The sequence below is a fragment of the Pteropus vampyrus genome, unplaced genomic scaffold (assembly GCF_000151845.1).
Source record: "Pteropus vampyrus isolate Shadow unplaced genomic scaffold, Pvam_2.0 Scaffold109, whole genome shotgun sequence".
In the NCBI taxonomy this organism is placed as follows: domain Eukaryota; kingdom Metazoa; phylum Chordata; class Mammalia; order Chiroptera; family Pteropodidae; genus Pteropus; species Pteropus vampyrus.
This window is the reverse complement of record NW_011888890.1, coordinates 1,066,073-1,087,914: the sequence shown is the minus strand read 5'-3', so window position 1 is coordinate 1,087,914 and position 21,842 is coordinate 1,066,073. Positions and strand designations below refer to the sequence as shown.

The 21,842-nt window shown below is 33.7% G+C and overlaps 1 protein-coding gene across 7 annotated transcripts in view; it reads left to right on the top strand.

Moving 5' to 3' along the window:
* The window catches only part of NFIB (nuclear factor I B), a 220,183-nt gene that overhangs the window by 111,114 nt on the left and 87,227 nt on the right, over positions 1-21,842 (top strand). For all 7 annotated transcript variants that reach the window (XM_023533691.1, XM_011365297.2, XM_011365293.2 and 4 more), the window contains exon 3: positions 14,501-14,554. In XM_023533691.1, coding sequence (XP_023389459.1) covers positions 14,501-14,554 — 54 coding nt within the window. The remainder of the gene's footprint in view (positions 1-14,500; positions 14,555-21,842) is intronic.

Below are 21,842 nucleotides of genomic sequence, written 5' to 3'. Positions count from 1 at the left end.
TCCTTGCTGTCTTCGTTAGCTAGTTTCAGTTCTGCTTAGGTCAGTTATACCGAAAGTCCTTCACCTCTTGCAGGAGTTGAATGGTCCTATGAAGTAACTTAATGGCTTCAATCCAATTCTTGAACAGAGAGACAACACAGTTAGCACTCTCTAGTACCTGCTTTTGGCATTTTCAGCCAACACGCCAAGACTTAATATTTCCTTCCAGGTTGGACTTAGCACACTGTGGAGAAACCTAGGTACCATACTAAGAGACTTAACTTCCCATATGAGAGACAGAGAGGAGGATCGAGAGCGAGCTGAGATGAAATGGTATGGCCCGCCTTCAGTATCATGTTATTTTGTTCCATTATATTTGCTGTGACATTTGTAAGTAGATAGAGATTTTGCGTTTACTGACTTCCAACCAAAACTTCAAATACATTGTTTGAAATTGGAGATTAGTTCTTCTCTGCTCAATGAGCCCATTTCTAGAGGCTGCCTTTTTAAACCTATTTCTGGGTCAGTTACAGCTGTCAAAATTTCAGTTATCTGCTTCGTATATTGTAAACAAACAATTCAATTTCATTGTTTTATATTGGCTCTAACCGAGTTATATATTCCTAGATGATGGTTCTTAACCCACAGAATTTGCATAGAGTACATTAGAAGAACTGGGGATAATTTCTTGCTGTCCTTTTTCAGACTGAAACTTATAGTAAAAGTCTAAGTTTAGAATAATATGTGTGTAGTAAATATCCTGGTTAAAATTTACATTCACTTTATATTCACTATCTGTCTTTAGGCTTCCTGCCTCTCACTCCCATTGCCAGAGAAACTCAGGGACTGTCTCTATCTTGTGGTCTCAGCATTATTCTGATGTTTTTTAACGTCTCTGCACTATGTCTACATACTGTCGTAGTGTGGAGTTTGTCTCTTAGTTTATTTACCGCAGTATAATTTTCTCATTAGAAATAAAATGGAGGAATGGCAAAACGCAAAAAGTGGAAATTATTGCTGGACTTACTTCATGATCATTTTATGCCTATTTAGACTTTGACCCATTTTCTTCTTTCAATAAAGATTTATTGAATTAAATTTATAAATTTTGCCTTGAGTGACATAGATTGACTAAAATAAATTTCAGGCTCAGCTTTAAAAAATTAATAAACAGTAATTTTCAGTTGAGACAATCTCCATATGATGTTTGGTGGCAACTATCACAAACTAGGACAATAATGTTTAAAAACTTGGTGAGGTGGGAAGAGTTCAGGATGATTTTGGGAGGAAACACAGGGACATAGTATTACAGTGCAGTGCTGGCAGCTGAATGCTCCCACCAGGCACCAGTGTCATTCTGTTAAAGTTTCATCAGAAAAAGTTGGCAACATGTGAATCGATGCTATATATTTTCCATGATGTCACTTCCCTCTAATGGGGCTGTTATCTAGCACATTGTAAAACATCAAGTGTATTCATACTGTTTGGATTTATGATTGTTGAATTTGGTTTTGTGAGTTCCTATACTTCCCTATACATATAAACAAATATTTTTTGCTAGCTTCTTTTTATGGAGTGTTGTAATAAAGCATCATAGATTATGCAGTTCTGATAGAAGAAAATCCTTTTGTCTATTCATATTTTATGACTTTTCTTATGTGAAAATGCTAAATGTCAAATGAGGTCTTATGAACTATTTCTTAGAGAAAACGAGTGATGTTGAAATTATTTCTCTTTTCAAGTTGTATTTTTATTATGTTGATGTATACTGGTGTGCATTTAAGACAATCTTTCGATTATCTCCACATAATGCTGTTAGCTATTCAGACAACTGATTAGCAAATCAAAGTCATTTGTGCCATGAGTTATAAGTAAATGTATAGTGTTCCAAAAAATAATCAGACTCATAATTGATCCAATCAAGGAGCATGCAGTCATATTTGTAGGAAAACCATATACACAAGGAAAAATCCAAGTATCGTGTAATTTGTCAGAAGTCGGATAGAAAGACTACAAAATGGTAAAAGGAAGAAATAGTGATGCTAGGTTGGTGGAGGAATTATCAAATCTCCTAAAAGGGTGTATTTATAGCTTGACATTGAAAATCTAAGTAATTAATCTGTTTTCAACCTTGATTATCTTTATGTGTCCGTATCATGCATTACAAAAGACTTTGGGTTGTAATATTTCATACTTCGAACTGAGTGGTGACAGTACTTTCTCACCTTTTTAAATGAGAATCATGACACATACTTGAAATTTATGAATATTCTAAATGATACTATACTTAATCTGCCTAATACTGTTAGATCTACTATCTGACATTCATTTCAGAGTGCCGAATATGTCCAACTTCAAAAAGCACATATATTTGCCAGGGTCCAGAAAAATAGAGCTCCTACCAGAGTCCAATAGAAAGAAATTTGTAGAGAGTCCCATTACAATGATGTTAGAACAGATAAAAAGCCACATGAACAGTGAGGCAACCTACACATTAGCATCATTAGGAACTCACTACCATTACTAAGGCTGGAGGGGTAGAGGAGAAGCTAATGTTACCAGAGACCTTGAGCTGGAGCTGCCTGAGGGGAGTGGGGACCACATTGAGAGGGATCCATCCATTGGAAGCTAGAATCACAAAGGAGACCAAGCCATCTCTTGGAGACACTTGTCAAAGTAGAGAAAAGAGAAGAAAAACCTCCCCTTCTCCTTTCTTCCTGCCCTCCAAATTTTCAAACTCCCACTGATGTCTCCCATTGGTTAGACCTAGCCTGAAGCCAGTTGTTAACAGCTGGGAAATGTAGTTTGCAGAAACAGACTGAGAGATGGCTCTGAGGACAAATTAATACTACGTGGCAAATAAAATTTTGTGAGTGGAGTGGGGGATGGAATTGAGGTAAGATTCAATGCATTAATTTTGTGGGAGAGATTAAGTTTGCATGATATTATCCAAAGCCTTATCATACCAGTTTTCTCACTGGCTTTGAGTGACTCTGTTTTTGTTCTTTTTATTTTTGTCTTAATCTTTCAGGAAAGTTTAGTTTATATATATATATATATATTTTATCATAGCACTATTGTTAAATGCTTTTGAAAATTCTCCATGAATGATCTTGTTGGTTAATTTTCAAATTTTTACATACACTTTAAAGGTCAGGAAGAATTTGATCTTCTCTAACTAGAACCAATCTTTAAAACCAAAAACAACAGGTGACAGGCTCAAATGTTCTGATGGCAATTAGCTTCAACAAAGAATTATAGATGACCTCTCCTTTCCCTTTTACATCTTTTAGAGGTACCAAGAATGGACAAGGAAAAGTTCAACTGTCTTTATAATCAAGCACTGTCTACAACTTGAAAATAATGATGTGGTTTCTGGTACTTTGTGATTTTTTTTTTTTGGAGGGGGCGTTGGATATGCAGCATAGTTTGTTTTTTGAATGGAAGGCAATGTCAGTTTTGAAATGTCAACATAATAATCAATTTGGAAAATTGAACATTAGCCATATGCAATGTTTTGTGCAGTGAAAATCTTTATGAGCATGGGAGATGAGTCTGCAGTAAAAAAATCTTGAAGTTGGTCTGTATTAAAATTTTGTCACATCTGGAAGGCATTTGATATATAAAATTACATAGGTTTGATACCATTCAGGGTTAAGACATATAGATGGGACATTATGCAGAAACTTGTACTTTTTTATACTCTTCAGATTTAGCTTTGAGATTTTTGAATCACGAGTTTATCTGAATCTCTATTAAAGATAAACTGAGTAAAATGACAAAATGGGAGCAATTTTGAGCACATGGTGCATAGCTCTGTGCCCTTATACTCTCGTTTTCATTAAAATGGATACAGCAAGTGGACATGCCTGTCATTATATTTTTCTCATTTCCCAAATAACCATAGTAATGAACAGTGGATTCCATGGTAGGCTTCTACAATAGGCTTTTTATTATGCTTGGTTAAAATTACCTGTATTTTTTTTTTTTTTAACTTTCCTCTTAAAAAGGCCATTTGAAGGAATATTGTCCCATGAAATTATGACAAATCTTCATATTTCTGTTTGGTTGTAAACTTTTCAAAGTTCTTTGAAACATTATTTCACTTATTGGAATTATCTTGACCCTTAAAAAAAGAAGAAAAAATATTAGCCATTTTTTGTTTTTATTTTATCAGTAAAATTGAGTTATTTTCCTCTCATGCATAGTTTTAATTTGTAGGAGGAAGTTACTGTCTCCTCATTTGTTTCCTTATTTTATCCTTTTTCAAAAATGTTAGTTCACATGATGCATTATTCAAGTGTTTTTATTCCTGGTAAATTAGCTTTTGCCTTGAAAACATGGGAACAGAAGTTCTTTGAACCACTTATCAAGGAACTGTTAAGGACATTTAATACCATTATCTGCCACATCAGCAAGCTTCCTGTTTCATCAAGTGACTTCTCTGATTTTTTTTTCCTCCAATATTATGATAAAATTATTTTATAAACAAAAGTAATAACGAATGTCTGATACACCAATCGACTTTACCTTAGTAGAGAATATATTATCTTTGTCTTACTCTATTACTCTGCTAATTATTATGTACCTTTGATTAAACATATGCATTTATTTTTATATGAATATATCATCATAGACTTAAGAGCCATGATTTAATGATAAAGCAAGGGCTAGTTATTAATTATACATGTATGACTAATAGGGTATGTAAAAAAAAAAAAAACACCAAACATCTAATTTCTTTTCTCCAAACTCATGATTTAAACATAAAAATTTTAGTGTTTTGGCAAAATATCTTTTTATCTAACATAATGTAGAAATCTATTCAAGTAAAATATTTCTTTTTAGGAACACATGCCTATGATAAAATGAGCACTGAAAACAATAGGAATATGACTTTTTGGTCATTGACTGAATCAACTGTTAAATTTCTATTTGTAGATAGGTTGTAGATATTTAAGAAATAGAAAATGTGTAGATAACCAAACAAATAAAAGCTATGATTAGCATTACTGGCAATTTAATTTTAATTTGAGGAAGATAAAAAGTTTTTTAAGTGATACCAGCCAAGTTCTTATTCACTGTAAAATAGTGCTTATTCATTTAACAAACATGATTGAGCATATATGCAAGGAATTATGCTACACAGTGAAAAAGGCTAACATGTATCTTGACCCCCATAAATTTTACAATCTAATAGGAGAGTTGGACACTAATCCAGTCCTTTAATTACCTATGTTGTTAGTATTTTCAAGGCGATGTATATAGAATGAAAACAGAGGAGAACTAACTAGGTGGGGTTTTATTTTTTGGTGGGAAGAGAATTAAACATTAAAGTATATTTTTAAAAAATATCTTAGCCTTTCCCCACAAATACTTGACTGTATTTTCACTGTTGTGTGAACTTAATTTTTTCTCTCTTAATCCTGTTGCAAATGACTAAGATTTAAAAACTCTTACCTTTTTCTTATCCAGTTTTAAGTGATTGGGCAAGATGAAAACTGCTTCAGGCATGAAGTGGTTTGCTAAGGGTCAGAGTACAAGTGGTTGGCAGTTACTGAATGGAGCTCAGGATTTCTAACTCTCCAGACAGTTTTGAGAAAACATGTCCTGTTCCTTGAGAAGAAAGATTGCCAATGAAATATTAGAAAGTCTTGTGTCTGGATTTAATCTAGATATACATATTGTATTAAGTTTTGGGGAGATAGAAGAAACAACATAGCACAAAAGGGCCATGTGTACGCAAGAATGTGTTATGTGTAGGATTTAGAATAATGCATGAAGACCCCAGGACAAAATAAAGCAGATAAGTGGCTGTGCCAGGCAATGTAACAAGTGTTGTTCAGGACTTTGGAGGTAAAAGAGCATCTATTTTCCCATGCTTTCCTTTTAAGAGAAAAATTAATGCTAATAGAATCATAAACGTTGCGTTTGGTGTATGTTGAAATTTTGCATCAATTTTTCAATTTGCCTCTATAATTATGTTCTTGAGTCCGATGACATTCTGGTTTTCATTTCCAGATTCATATTTCACCAACATTCTCTTTGCACTACATACCTTGCTATAAAATGCACGTTTCTTGGTTTTCAAGGAAAAAAAAATTATATTACATAGTATTGCTAAAATCCACAATGTCTCCCAGATGGGAAAGACGGAACATTCATCTCATCTTTTCCTACTGGATCTGGCTGGGTTTTGGAAAGGACTTCATTGTTTTCATGTGGCAGAGCGCATTGGCAAATTGTTCCTTAAAGTACGCAGTGGCGTGTTCATCTAATATTATGAGATATGGGCAGCATTTATGAAAGATAATAAATCTTACAACTCTCTTCAGAAACTTAAAATACAGCTGGAAATGTTTTGCTTCCAACAAACATGCAATCTTCATAAAATTGGAAAAGAAATGTTTTGAATAAATAATGTTTTGGTTTATTTCTCTGTAGTGCGAGAACTATTTTTTTAGTCAAAATTATGCCATAAAACTCCTCCTTCCTCTACACTAACACCCTTGCCTCTGTATTTATATTTTGCTGGTGCATTTAAAATTTTTTTTTAAGTATGCCAGATTGCTCTGCCTTGTTTTTAAAGATAGAAAACTGGATTTGCTCCCAGGGACTCTTTCCTAACTAGGCCAGTTTAAAAACTAAACAAGGATTGAGTCAGTTAATTAATTTAAATGAGATTACAAATCAAAAACATATTACGCAATCTTGATTTAATTACTACATTTTATTTACTTAATTGAAAACACACTGTAGAAAGTTAGCAATCTGGACAATGACCAGTACGCTGTCTTCTTTTCATTCTATAGGCTAAAGGCTTTGAAAGCAAGAAGTGTAGATGATCCTGGTCATGACCTTTGGTTCACTCAATCCTTGGATCAGTAGAGAGTCATTGAACTTAATCTTAGGCCAGAAAGGTCAGATACGATTATCCCTGCTTTCATTTGTGGGGGTTTTGGTGCTAGTTAATGAAGCAGTGCAAACCTTTGGTCAGAGATGTTGGGAGGTTTAACACTTTTTATGCAGAAGTATTTGTATCCGCACTGGTCAGTAGGTTTGATCTGCTCTCCCACAGGTATGTGATATTTTTCTCTTAAATTTTACTGGCCAATGTTTTTCAGTTAATTCCTTGTGGACAAATTGTGGTTTTGATCCCAAATAAATCCTTATTTTAATCCTTGAGATATGGTGGTATGAACCTAATCTCCCTATTAAGCAGGAAAAAAAATGAAGCACTTTTTAAAAGAAAATTCAATAATTGAGCTAGATGGAATGCGTGAGGATAAGAAATAGAGGATACATTACATATCTATTCTCTAGTTCTGTGTTTTTCTTTCATTAATTAAGTTACTTATCTGTAAGGAACCTCAACATAGCAATATCCTCTAAAATAATGTTTTGCAATATTGAACATATATTTTAAAATCAATGTTAACCAACAGTAAGGGAAATCTAAAGTTTTGAGTTTTCTGGTGGGAAATACTATAGATGAAAAGGCATAATTAAAAATATGTAGGAAGCCACGTCTTAAGAATATCATTTTAGTTCTGCCAAAAGTATTTAGAGAGATTTCTCTTCCTGCTCAGAACTGTATTTAAAGAAAGGGGGTACAGATCCAGCAAGGACTCCATTAACAAAGTGACAGAGTTAATGCTTTCCGTGGATGGCTGGTTAGCCAAGTATTGCAATGAAGTGGATGCTGTATAATGTAATTGAGAAGAGACGAAGAGACAGAAATAGAAGGCGGGGGCGGAGGGAGAGAGGGAAAGAGGTAGAGAGAGAGAAACAGAGGGATAGAAAGAGACGGAGAGAGAGACAGAGACAAGAGAGAGAGGGAATGAGCAAGCGAGAGAACAAGTATTTTCCTGCACATTTATGTGCTCATAAGAGACAAGGAAAGTACTTAGTCTTCTTCCCATGTTTTCTTTGTGTTAGTCTAATAAATATTTAATAGAGAAAAGAGAAAATACTGTAAAACTATAGTTTTATGTCACTCCAATAGATGAAGCAGTCCTCCATTATAACCAAAGCTGTACAGTGTTTTAACTGTGCCGAAGAAAAATATGGCAAATTATGTAGTCGGAATTGTGATTACATGAAGCTAACTCACTATAAATCCCAGAGAAATCAGTCACTGTAGAAAGTAGACTGCCAAGAGTGAGGCACAACAGTGGGAGGTAGAAGAGGGAGAGTGAAGTTTGCCCAAGGAGAATAGTTCTCTCTTCCTCCTGTATAAAAAGATGGATATGTTTGCCTTTCTTTTAGGTGTCTCTGTTATAAAATGCATGCATTTGTATCCCTTCCCTCAAGTTTTTATTTCTTGCATCTTGACTTTTCTCTTTCTAAAGTGATTCTTATTGGCATGCTATATATTTAATTTGTAAAAATACACTACTTTAGTATGTCGATAGGGTTTTGGAGAGAAAGACGGGTGACTAATCTAAGCCTTTAAAAAAATCTCATATTCTTTAGTTGACAATGGGCTATTTCTTTACCTGCTTAAAGCAAAGGAATATGACAAAGGAACCCTTTATCACATGATGACTAATTTTAGTTCTAGCAAAAGGCTATCTGTAGGTTAACAGGTTGCAGTGTGGGTTTCATTTACTCTTTGATATCCCTCGATATAAAAGCTATATTGTTATAGAATCATAGAATTTTAAAGGCAGATGGGAACTGATAAGTTAGCTTGTTCAGTCTCTTCTTTGTACTAAAATGACTGTAAATTAAAATTATGCTTCTAAGTTTTAGTTTTCCTGTTCATACTCACATTGTAGTGTCGGAGAATAAAATGAATTCCTGGAATAAATTTGACCTTGGAGGAGAAAGATAGCTTACATAAAAAGTTCATTAAAAGCTTCTCGTCCTCCTGCTTTCACACTCGGGGTCTGCTTCCTGGACCTCCACAAACATTTCTTCCCTTTGTAGGAGAAAGCCGAAAATCAGTTTCTGACTTATACTAGTTCCTTATATCTACCCCCTCCCATTTCCAAATGTTCCTTCAGAAAGTAAGGGAGGATAACTGAGACCATTGGGCCACGAGACCTAGCCCTGTTAATTGTGCATCGATTCCCATTCTTTGTCATCAAAAGTTTGTCTGTTTGACTTCTAATGTATGTTTCTGCACAGAAGGTGCCCAGTCTTTCTTCTTTGTGCACTTTTGTGGTTTATGGAACAGTCATTTTCTATTCATTTGACTTACTCAACTAAAACTCACTATACCAAAGATTAGGCCTATAGGGCTAACTAGGGAAGCATCCCTGCCTTCAAAGAGTTCAGAATCTAAAAGAGATGATTTTAACATGGAGGACTTAAGGGAGAAAAAAGAGAGACATGACATGCAAAGACTCAGGAGCATCAAATGTAGGTGACAGTGGAGAACCGAAAGGCTAAGGTATGGCCTAAGTTTTGGGGCCAGATCAGGGTGCCTCGAATGGCACACTAAAAAAATTGAAGTTTTTTCTATGGGTATTTGGAATACATGTATGAGTTTTAGCAGAGAAGTAGCTTAATCAGTTTTGGGTTTTAAAATGATTACCTTAGTAGCAGAGTGGGATATATGTTGGACAGTTGTAGGATCTGTTCATTTTCAAGACCCTGTTCCTAAGGTCACCACCTCCCTCTGATATCCTTTATAACATGTCCTTGCCCATCCATTCAAGGAAGAACCAGTTGTTCCCCTTGATATATACTCATTTATAGTATCTATCACACTGTATTTTTTTTTAATTTTATACATTTCTATCTCTTTGAACAGCCTTTGAGCTTTTATAAGGCATAGAATTTATATTCTTCTTTAAACAATACTTTAAAGTTGTTACTGTAAATTAAATGGAAATTTAATATGCATTTATGGAGAACCTATTATGTTCCAAATAGCAGCAACTGAAATATAGAAGTTCCATAAATCTTACTGATTTGCATTTAGTTGACGCCTGCATTAATGACCTCCAAAAAATCTTTCATGTTTGATCTGCCCACATCAAATAATTGAGTTCGACTTGAAACTAATAATAAAATAAAATTTAAAGTAATAATAATAATAATAATTGAGTTCATCTCCCTTCCCCCCAGAAAGTTATTACTCAGTAACAAACACTTAATAGGTCATTATTTATTTATTATCTTATATATTTGACAAACATTTTATTGGACTTCTACCAGACTATCAGTAAAACATTAGAATTTCTTTTGTTCAGTGGAGAGAGTTCAAACTAAATTTGATTTAGAGTTGGCCTCTCTTAAAAGCATCAATTGGTGTATTGACTTCAATGATAATAATTATTTCCAATATAGGAAAGGATAGCTAAAGATGTTTTAAATTTGTGAAAAGGGTTTTGAATGTGTTGCTAAATGGTAAGAAGTTAGGGGAAGGTAAGGTTCCCAGAAACATTTAATCTATTGAAAGATCATTTGACTTTGCATAATTTTAAGACTTCCTTATAATCACTCAAGAGGCAGTGTGTCTGAATGGGTGTCCCATATAGAGAATATACATTTCAATAGTTGCCATTTAACTTTGAACAAGTCATTTAGATTACTTAGTATCTTAGGGCCTTCCATAAAATTGGCTCATTAGGGAAATCTGCTCCCTCCTAAGGTAAAGTTTAGATATTAGAAGAGCCATAAAAGATTGGCTGCTTTGTAATAATAGACGAAAAGATTGAAGAAAAGTTGGTAAAGGTCGTGTTGGGGTATGAACCTTTAAAATAAGTTTTTAGAGAATTTGTAACCTCTGGGAAGAGGAATTGATTTAGTTAAAAAGTAGTAATTTAGAAATGGCTTCATTAACTTATTTTTTTCCTAGAAGTATAATATGCTTGATTCACACCTAAAACTGAGGAATGGGGAATATGAGATTTTCACAAGTATGTAGTAGAAAATATATTTCAGTTCTACATTACGTTCAGTCAAGTCAGTAAGAAACAAACAAAGAAATGAAGAAAATAGAGATTGCGATCAAGGAAGACAAGATGAAATGTAGAGGGAATGATGGTGGACTAGTTTAGGTCTGCTGCCTTCAAGACCCATTCCCCTCTCTGATTTTTCCACTGTATCAAAACCTTGTTTCTAGACTGTAGACCCTGTATGCCGGGTGACTCACAACTCCCATTCTTACCAGCCTTGTTCCTCAGAGATTTTGGTCTTCTGGAAGGTAAATTTCATCAAATGGCTGACATCTGCTGCCTTTTGAATATGATAGCTCCTGAGATCTTCGCAGCAGCAGTAGTGACTTCTTTCTTTTGGGGCAAATGAGACTAAAGAATTCACATGGGAGTTCTCAGGAGGGCACATACTCATCTCTATTCAGTTGATTCACCACAGACAATTTTAGGTGCTTGTTCTAGGGATGGACAGAATTTAGTCATGTCCTCTCTCTCCCTTTCTTTCTGATGGTTAGTTCATTAAAAATAGTCATCGTTTTTTGAACCTGACCTCTATATTTCATATTATCTTTCATTTATTGATTGTATAGGATGTGTCTAACCAGTGCTTGATGCTTTTATGTAATAAAATCTTTTCAGTGATTCTATGACGTAGGTAGTATTACAGCTTTAAAAACCAAAATCCCAAGTCTCTAAAAGTTAAGTAATTTTGTACAAGATCGTACTTCTAGAGGGGAACAGAACTAAGATTCACTATAACATATTAAGTACACACATGCACAAACACACACACGACTTTAGCTAATGATGGAAGTGGTTAAATAAAACCTTTGGGTATAAAGTAATTTGACCTAGGTGGTGAATTGGAAGGATTTTAGATGTGGTCAGAATAATTCCTTCTCTGAAGTTAACCACAATAACAGTTCATTTTTTGGTTTCTCTGCCAACTGCGACTCCCTAGTTACTTCCTTTTCCAGAAGTTGGAATTAAGTGACCGATATAAGGTGACATAGGAGTTAAGAGGAGTTTATAGTGTTAGAATTTACAGTCTGAAAAGTAAATTTTTTCTAGCTCTCTCCCTGAGGAGGCCCTCCCTCTTCTATGTTTTTGGGAGCCAGTATGTATTTCACGAGAGGGCACAGAATTTGGAGTATGAAGGGAAAATCTGCCATTGTGTGCCAGTAAATGCCAGATCATTTTAGAAAGTGGAATTCTCATTAAAAGCAAGTATGTGACTCAAATTTAAGGTCTACTTCAGATTTCCCTCAAATGCTTGTGGTTTTTTAAAGTAATTATGTTTTTTTTTTTTTTCCCTCAATTGAAGGAGTTGGTCTGCAATTATTGGAAATGGGGGAAAAGGGTAATTTGCATCAGAAAAGAGTAGGGTTTCCCAACTGAGCTGTTGTGGTCACAGGGGGTGCCATTGTTTTAACTGAGTACTTTTCTTAGGAATGGAAGAGACCTTCATTCTTTATTCTACTAGACTAAATTTCAGCAACCAGATGTTGAGAAAGAATTCTGTGGTGCCATTTTGAAGCTGATTTAACTAAACATGCTAAGGCTCATGTAGAGTCTACAACTTCTGTCCCCTGATGACAACCTTAACCTGCCTCATGGTGTGTCATCATGAAGATGACATTAGCCATCTTGAGGGATATACATCTAGATCTCCATAAATGTGGAGTAGTGTTAGAGGAGGGGAAAAAACATGGGGAGGCTGTGGTCAGTGCATGTGTTAATATAAATAGGAACTCCTCAAAACATTAGTCACTTGAGAAATTAAACTGCAATGTAGTATCAATACTGAGAGCCATTTGTCAGAGGCACTCTGAAAGGCAGAAATAGCTGAGGCTGTAGCAGAATAATATAATTTATTATTTTTATATAACCATCATGCTCCACGCCTGGAAAGTGGCCAATATTGTACCATCTTTTACAGGAATGTAGATAGAGAAAGATTGATCACTGAATCTTGTCTCAATTCCAGAACAAGTAATAGAATTTGTGGGAGGTGAGAGACAAGCTATATAGAGAGTACCCAAATCTTTGACTATCTGCAGGAGACCCTAGCCAGAATTCAACTGCAGGAGTAGTTGTTAGCAGTTTTTTTTAACTTCTACTTCGGGAAGTCAAAAATTTATTGAAGAATAATATGGGATCACTAAATATATTTGCTAAGATTTCATAAATACTGTTCTAGGGCAAAAAGAAGAAGACAATTAAGGAAATAGGATGAAGGGGTAAAATTCTGAGCTCAGCATTAAATTTAGTTAGCAGGCATGAGGCAAAGGTCATAAATAAATAACCGAGTTTTATACAGAAAGAAATTAACAGGATGTCCTTGCATTGAATGGTAGAGCAGCAATCGCAGTATGTTAATCACCTTCATTGGAAGAGCAGAATTACCCTGGTAAAACAACAACAACAAAAAACAGCATAATTTTTTTTGCTGAAAAAAAATCTGGATCACTCCCTTGGTTTAGGTACAATAGCAAGTTTTCAGGGAAGATCCTTGTCTGTGCCCACCTATCAAGTTTTTTTTGAAATTCACTATCAAGTTTGAAATTGCCTTTTCTAGACAAGCAAAGAATGCTGCTGAATCTAAGCCATCCATTTCTCTGGCATTTACTGAAAGCCTAGTGTATTCACAGCCATGAATGGCAGGCACACTGAGGAAGATACAAAAGAACTAGACAGAATCTTTGCCTTTGCTTACCATACCATTTAGTTGAGGATACAAAACTTAAATACTAGAACCAATCAAAGCAGATTTTAAAGTAACCTGCAAGTAAGTGTATAATAATATGTGGCAGATGACAGATAAAATGAAGAGGAGACATGGAAGAAGGAGTGAGCTTACAACAGTGTTGAATTAGTTAGGAAAGGCATGTCGCCTAACAGTAGTGTAGCATTCATGTTTATTTCTGTGGCATCAAGGAGGAATAATGCAGGGTAGGAAATTCAGATATAGAACATTGATCTCTTCCTCCTTATCTGTAGAGTCTCTCCGTCTATCACAGATGGAAATTAAATTGATCCAACAATTTGCTCTCCACAAAGCCATGATGGTTTCTATCTAGTAATTTATGCTTTTCTTGGTGTTTGCAAATCGATTGCTATTATGGAATGCAGACAAATCTGGGCCTGCATCCAGTAGGTTGGGGGATTATTGGAGTGGATATGTGTGTATGCACATGAAATCCTGGAAAAACGGACTCTCATTTTGGTGTATCTTGGTCATTGAATAAAAACTTTCAGGTTTTTAAAGCATGTTTAAATATACTCAAATTGCATCTTAGGGGATTTATCTGCTTTATTTCATATTGCTACTTACAGGTCCAACTTTCAAACCGCCTTTGTCGCTGAACCTTTTGTTTCAAAAAGCCTTGCTCTACCCCAAGAATATTATAGATTTATAATTTTTTTTTCAATTTTGACGTAGGAATACTTGCAGACATTGACCTAGTTTGATAAATAAAATGTCACTGCATAAACGCTTGGGAAAGTATACTTTATTTAAACACTCAACTTCATTGTTCTATCTTAAAAAACATTTTTAAAGTCCTTCTGAGGATTGTGAAATTCTTTCAAAACAAATTAAGAAGAAAACATTTTCTGTGATTTCTCTACAGATTCTGGACAATCAGGAAGTCCAAGCCACAATGATCCTGCCAAGAATCCTCCAGGTAAATATGTGTTCCAGGACGTTTGCAATCTGACATTGTTGGAGAACAAAGGTACCACTGTATAGATAAACACCCCATAATTGGTCAGCTGCCGATTTCGTTCTGGCAGGCAGGTATGGTCAGGACAAGATGTGATTCTGTGTGAGTCCTTCTCAGTGGCAAATACTTCTATATTGGCATCATCACTATTTACCTAATCACCAATGTTTTAATTTTTGTTGGGGTTTTTTTTTTTTTTTTTTTTTGAAAATGAATATATATGTATTTTAGTTGTATTCCTTTCAGGTGCTAAAAGTCATTGTTTGAAAAGCCAGAAAACCTTTTAATCTTTCTTTTAAAATGCACAAGAAAAAATAATAAGTAAAAATTTCCATACTCTTATTATAAGGTGTTATGGTGTTTTCAGTGAAGGATTTTTGCAAACAAGTTTTTATTCTGTAAGGTTTTTATTGAATTCCCAGAATCAGGAAATAATGAAAGTAGGACTTTTCCTTTACTATAATGCATGCCAAATACCCTCTTTATTTTCAGAAGTTGTTCCAGATCTGAAAATAGGCTTTTATAACTTGGCTGTCCTCACGGTTTTATTGCTCTTAAATCTGAACATATATAGTAATTTTGATATTGATTTAGGAAGTGTCTTTTCATATGAGATAAAACTAGTACAAAGAAGAATTTCTATTATTTTATAAAAATCATACTTATATCTGTGCCTTTGGTAAAATAGTACTCTTAAGATAAACTAACAAAAACAAAACAAAGCAAACAAAAAAGTCCAAACTAACCATACATGCCCTCTACCTCTCCAGATAATTTCATCTGTATTTTCATTGAAAATAACCTCCCCCCCCCCAAATTATAAAAAGTAATAATAGAAGTTTTCTCAGGTACACTTGGTTTTATGGCCTTAATGGTTTAATCTTCCTTGTCATCGTGCTTTGCTAACATGAGGTTGAAATATCCGAAGAACTCTAAAACTACAAGAAAATAAGTCAGACTAGTCTTGTTTTAAAATTATGTTAGAAAGATACAGCACATAATTATTCAAGTAAAAATGCAAAGTCAAAACTGAATATTTTTTCATTCTGAGTCTCAAATGTATTTTGCTCTTTATTTTTACCTTAGAAAAATTACCTTTTCTAACTACATATTAACTTATTCTGTATTATACAAAATCATGTTTGACAAAAGTAGTATATACTTCAAAGGTAAAATGTCCTAATTAAACATAGATTTTAAAATGTATACTAAGTTGATTTTTCTTTACTTTCATCAAAATCATTTAACATTATTACAAATAGATTACAAAAGATTAACAAAATTGAACAGTTTTAAATATAAAATTCAGTTAATTTATTTTACTTTTGTGTGGTTAAGAAATTAGAATCAAAAAGAAAAACTATTTAGAATATAATAAATTTTGTCAGAAATTTTCTGAAGTTGAGAAAATTTCATTAGCTTGTGATATCTTTAACTTTACTAAATTTTTTTTTAGTTGGCTAATATTTTCCCTATGTAGCATGATAGCCAAAAGTAAATTGTATCCAAACATTTTTTTTTTATAAACCCTCACACTCACAAAGAATGGGAGGAAAAAAAACAACCTTTAATAGAAAAAGTTGCTAAATTATTTTAAGTCAGACTAAATAAAGGGTATGTTCTTTGTATTTGAATGACAGCTTGATTTGAAATTAATAAAGATGTTGTTTGAAATGCATTTCTGAACATGTACAGAAAGAATTAAGATCCTTAAAAATGTTCTCTACTTGAACTTAATGAACAATCTTTGAATAGTTATAGTCAAAATTTGATTTTTCAATATTTGTCAAGAAGCTTGGCTAAATTTTGCTCCGGCAACATTCGGTGTTGTATTGCTTATTCTACCTGTTTGCATATAATATGGCAAACAGAAACAGTTAAGGTAGAACACCTGATATTTTTTCCTTATAAATTTTTCTTGGAAATCAAACCTTTTTTTTGAGAACTGTGTCCTAAAACTCAGATGTTGTAAATAAATGCATATAAGATTAGTTGAATATTGTATATATATATAAATCGTACATGGATTATAATTTTTTCAGAGGTAGAATATCATTAAACATGTAATACTAAAATTAAATGCAATATAATTAGAATTTTCTTTGATGATTTCAGAAACATTTTAACATGCTCTGTATATTAATATATCATGGCCTTAACCATAGAGATTATTAAGGAATTCTATTTGATAAAATTAAGAATTCATTCTATAACATTGTGAAATATATCAAGCTACTAGGACCATAGAATAGTTTCTAATTTGAAATGTGAAAAAATCAGAACTTACTAATTTTTTTGATTTACAATCTGTTGGGATAAGTAATACTTATTAAAAGCTCTTTTCATAAGTTTAGCCATGTTTGGTATTTTAGAGCATAATTTAGCTTTAGGAGGCCCTTTTCATCTCTATATTTTAGTTTTGGCTAAAATGTGAAATCTCCAAAGTTGAGTATCAGTATCTGGAGAAAGCATAGTCTATTTGTAGGAAAATTCAATCTTCTACCATAAGCAATGAATTAATCAAATCACTTGGCTGCTTTAACTATTATAACAAAGAGGAGCTAAACTTTTGAAAAAGATCACCTTGATTGCCAATACTTTATTATCACTGGTAGTTTTCCATTGGGAGATGCGCAACCCATGGCAATTGCTACCATCTACGCCTGTTTATTTCTTAACAGCTTGGGAAGAAATAGCAAAAATTCAAGCTCTTTTAGGGATAAAGGCTCTTTGAAATCTGTTGCCTACTGTTGACATGAAGGTAGAATCCCATCCAAATCCTCCTATAAATGCAGATGCATGTGTTTCCCCACAGACTGGGTACCCACTCTGGCTTGGCTTTTCTCCAGTATCAGATTTGACTGTCTGACATGGAGACCACTTCCTTGCTGATTCCTCTGAACTTGTGGAGGGTGACCTTAAAGTTCTCCAAACTGTAGTATGGACATCTACAGATAGTTTTTTAGTTTTTAACTTGAGTTTCTTGATTGGAGTTAGTACTTAGTGAGCAAATCAAACACAGGCAAACAAAAACAGCACATTCTGGAGAGTTGGGATATCTGATATTTGTTATTTTAAAAAGCATTTAAGTATGGCATATCTTTATACTATGTCATGGCATATCTTTATACTATTTATGACTTAATATTTTGTTTTTATTCTTTGTTATATGGTGGGAATAGGCTCCATAACAATTTCAGGGCTAAGGTACTCTAAAGATTTGATGGCACCCGAGGATATCACATTGTTGTTTTGGTCAAGAAGCATGGAGCCACTTCACTTTTTGTGATGCACATTTCCCTTGTTTATGGCTCAGAAGTTCTATGTTTATGTTCAGTTACATCTTTTTGAACATCAGATTAATCCCTTCTAAGCAAGAGAACTGCATCCTCTCTCAACTATAGCAAACGACTGTTCTGGACCAAACGAGGGTAAACCATTAATTTAGGGACTTATATTATATTCAGATTTGATTTTATTTCTAATAATTAAAAATTGCACTGCCACTTCTATGAAATGTGTGATTGGTATATAATCTTTTAAAATTATCTTTGACTTGTTATATTATTTTGTGTCTCTACATTTCTTGGGCTGTGCCCTTTTAGATTTCCCAATCTGTTATTTGTCTAGTACTAGAATGGTTAATATCCAAGGAAAACAAGGCAATCTAGAAGTCCTATGTTTATGTTCAGTTACATAAAAAAAAAAAAATTAAAATTAAAATAAAATTCCTCCCCCCAAAAAATAGAAGTCAAATTTTGCCTCTAATTCAGTTTGACACTGATACCTCATTTTGAAGTTTAGGAAGGCTGTACTTTTGTGGGACACTCTCACTTGGCTAGAAATATAACAGACACGTTGAATCCTAGGGTAGTATTTGTAAATTCTATCGTGTAAACTTTCTAAGTATTCTAAGTATCATTAACCCTAGCTTTCTTACTTGGAATGACATGGATTTATTCTACTTTTCTTTTTTGCAAGTTTTATAGAGTGCTTGTGCTATTTTCTGTGTTGACTTTTGCATGTAGTCTTACAAGGAAACCTCTGGGAACCATGAGGATAATATATTGGGTGTATATCAAATAAGCTGCCTTATATCCTCTCTGGAACAAAGATGGAACCAAAGAAATAACTGAATAAATTAAGCAAGGAGTATCTATTAGCTATAGCGATAGATCTGTCTTGGATTTAAGAAATTCTTTAAGTTTTAAAAATTTTGAGATTGTTCTTTCCCCAACCTTATTTTATAGATACTGAGACTGAAGCCAACAAAGGGTTGTCATGAAACTAATGAAAACCAACCAATTATCAAGAAAATAAGTTCAGCATCTGTAGTTTTGGTTGTCATCTGTTGAGATCACTAGGGCCCATATTTACTTAATATTTCACTTTGTTATTTTCCCTAAAACTTAGAATTTGGGACAAACTTGATAATACTCTCTACTAGTGATAGAAATAATAAAATGCTTTTCTTTACTATTTGCATATAAAGGCAGATAAATTTACATTGTCCTTGAAGGACCTTATAGAATATGTTTTATCTTAGAACATGGTGTTCAGAGTTAAAAAAAAGAAAATTTAATTTATTTTTAATCGCAGCCCATTTACTCCTTGTTTAATAAGTTTATACCCTTTGCATATCCTCATTTATTGTATCTACCAGAATCAATATGTTTTTCTTGGGGGAAAATGCACTATTTCATGATACTTAGAAATAATTTTAAATTTTAGCACTAAACAATCTGCAACAGCCTATAAACAGTCTTTCTATTCATAAAAGTATAAATAGAAAGACACTAAAAGGATTGGTTAACTGTGGTAAGACCTGACGTTGTAGGTAAAGCTTTTAAGTAATTTGAGAATGAGGTCGGTGTGAGTCAGTGCTAAAATCAAAGGATATTTTTTCCTAACAGATTTTTTTTTCAGAAATATTCTTTTTTATCCTCTAACTTTTTTGAAGACATCATATTCTGTAAAGTTCTTAAATACACAGATTTAAGGTAGAATTCAGAGTAAAGCAGGAGAAGATGAGGAAAGTGTTTTCTTCACAAATTACTCTTAAAAAAACAAAGACACATAGCCCTCGGCTTATTTTTGCAGGCTACCTTATGGATACTTGTGTACAACCCACTCCTCAAAAGTTAATCCACATAGCAATTGGCACCGTGTCTCGCCTCTACAATGATTCTAGCCTGATTATTTATAATTAATTTTGGGGAAAAAAGACAATTTAGTAATATCCTATAAGGTTATAAAAAAAGGAGATTTTTTCCATATCTTCCCAATCACCCACTCTATTAGGCAACAAATAATATAACTGAATGCCCACTATTCGCTGAGTTCAGGATTAAATATTACATTCTAGGAGATAGAGTGTGGGTCAACTAATGTTGAGTCAGCTTAAAATAAGGAGTAGAGACAGCCATTTGTTTTTGGGGAGTTGGGAATATACATCATTCCACACTAAGAACAATAAACAGTCCAGAAAGAACTGTTCTATAGATGAACACTAACTTTAGAATTAAATTTCCCCCCTGAATCAATGCTTATGTTTTACAGTGATCATAAGGACCATGAGGTGCATGAGCAGATTAGCCAACTTCTTTGGAATTCAGCAGTCAATTATATCCATGGTAATTGTAAGCATCAGATGGTAGAACATACCTGACAAGTAGCAGGGCTTGGTAAAAGTGAGGGCTTTTTATCCTACTTTCTGTTTTAGTTGGGTTGATCAAAACTTCTTGAAGGAAGTATCATTCGATGTTGAACCAAAGAGAAGCGTGTTGGATTTTTACCCTGCACTCCTAAAGACTAACAATGGCAGAGACAAAGTTACAAATCAAGATACGAAGCATAAGCATAGAATGTTAGAGATTATATAAAAGAGGCAAAAAGCATTTTCAGGTCTCATGGTGAAATAGAATTGTAATTTTTTTATAAAGTCAATTTTGTTCTAAGCGTTTTGACATCTAAGGAAATATAAAATGAAATTTTGTTACATAGTTTTTAATAGTGATAAGAGAAATAATACAAATGTTTCATTAGAGATTGCTTTTCCTCTGGCAAGACTTTATCTCTTAGTCCTTGTGTTAACATTGTATAAATATTTTTCCCACTTGCCTTTCCATGGTGTTACTACTTTTTTGAAGCCACCAACTCTTCTATCTCCACTGAAAATTTTTTGTCTCTTACTTTTCCTGGCCCTCTCCGTATATCTCCTTTGTTCTGCTTACTTCATCCTAGCAATTTATTTCCTACTTTAAAAAAATGCATCTTTGCCCCTCATTCAGACAACGTTCTTTAATCAAGTGTCCCACCTCTCCCTTCTTTATCATGACATGACATAAAATACTCTAAAATCCCTTCTTGACTTCTCCTGCAACTGTGCTTCTGTCCTCACTGAAGTGATTCTTATTAAATTCATGATTTTTTATCATAGGAGTCCAGTGACTCCTTTTCATTCTGTTTCTGCTTCCATATTCTTGAGCGTTAATTTGATTCAGTTGACCATGCTTTACTTAAAACTTTTCCCTTACTGTAAAGAACTTTTTTAAAAATTTTATTGTGGTAAGAACACTGAAGATGAGATCTACCCTCTTAAAAAATGTAAAAGTGTATTATAATACATTATTGTTAACTATAGTCACAGTGTTGTTCAGCAGATCTCTAGAGCTTATTCATCTTGCTTAACTGAGACTTTATGCCTGTTGATTAGTAACTCTCCATTTCCTCCTTGCCCCCAACCCCTGGCAACCACCATTCTACTTTTTGATTCTATGATATTGACAATTTTAGGTACATAATAAAAGTGAAATCATCCATCATTTGTCTTTCTATGATTGGCTTCTTTCACTTAGCATAATGTCCTCAAGGTTCATCCATGTCGTTGCAAGGTATTACAGTATTTTCTTTTTTTTTTCACTGTATGCATATACCCTCTTTTTTTCATCCATTCACCTGTCAATGGATATTTAGGTAGTTTCCACACTTTGGCTGTTGTCAATAGTGCTGCTGTGAAGATAGGAGTGTAGATATCTCTTCAAGATCCTGATTTCAATTCTTTTTGATAACTACCTAGACGTGGGATTGCTGAATCACATGGTAGTTCTTTTTTCAATTTTTTGAGGCTCTTTCATACTATTTTCCATAGTGGCTGCACCATTTTGCATTCCCACCAACAGTGTACAAGAATTCCAACTTCTCCACATTTTCCAAATACTTGTTGTCTTTTGTGTTTTGATAATAGCCA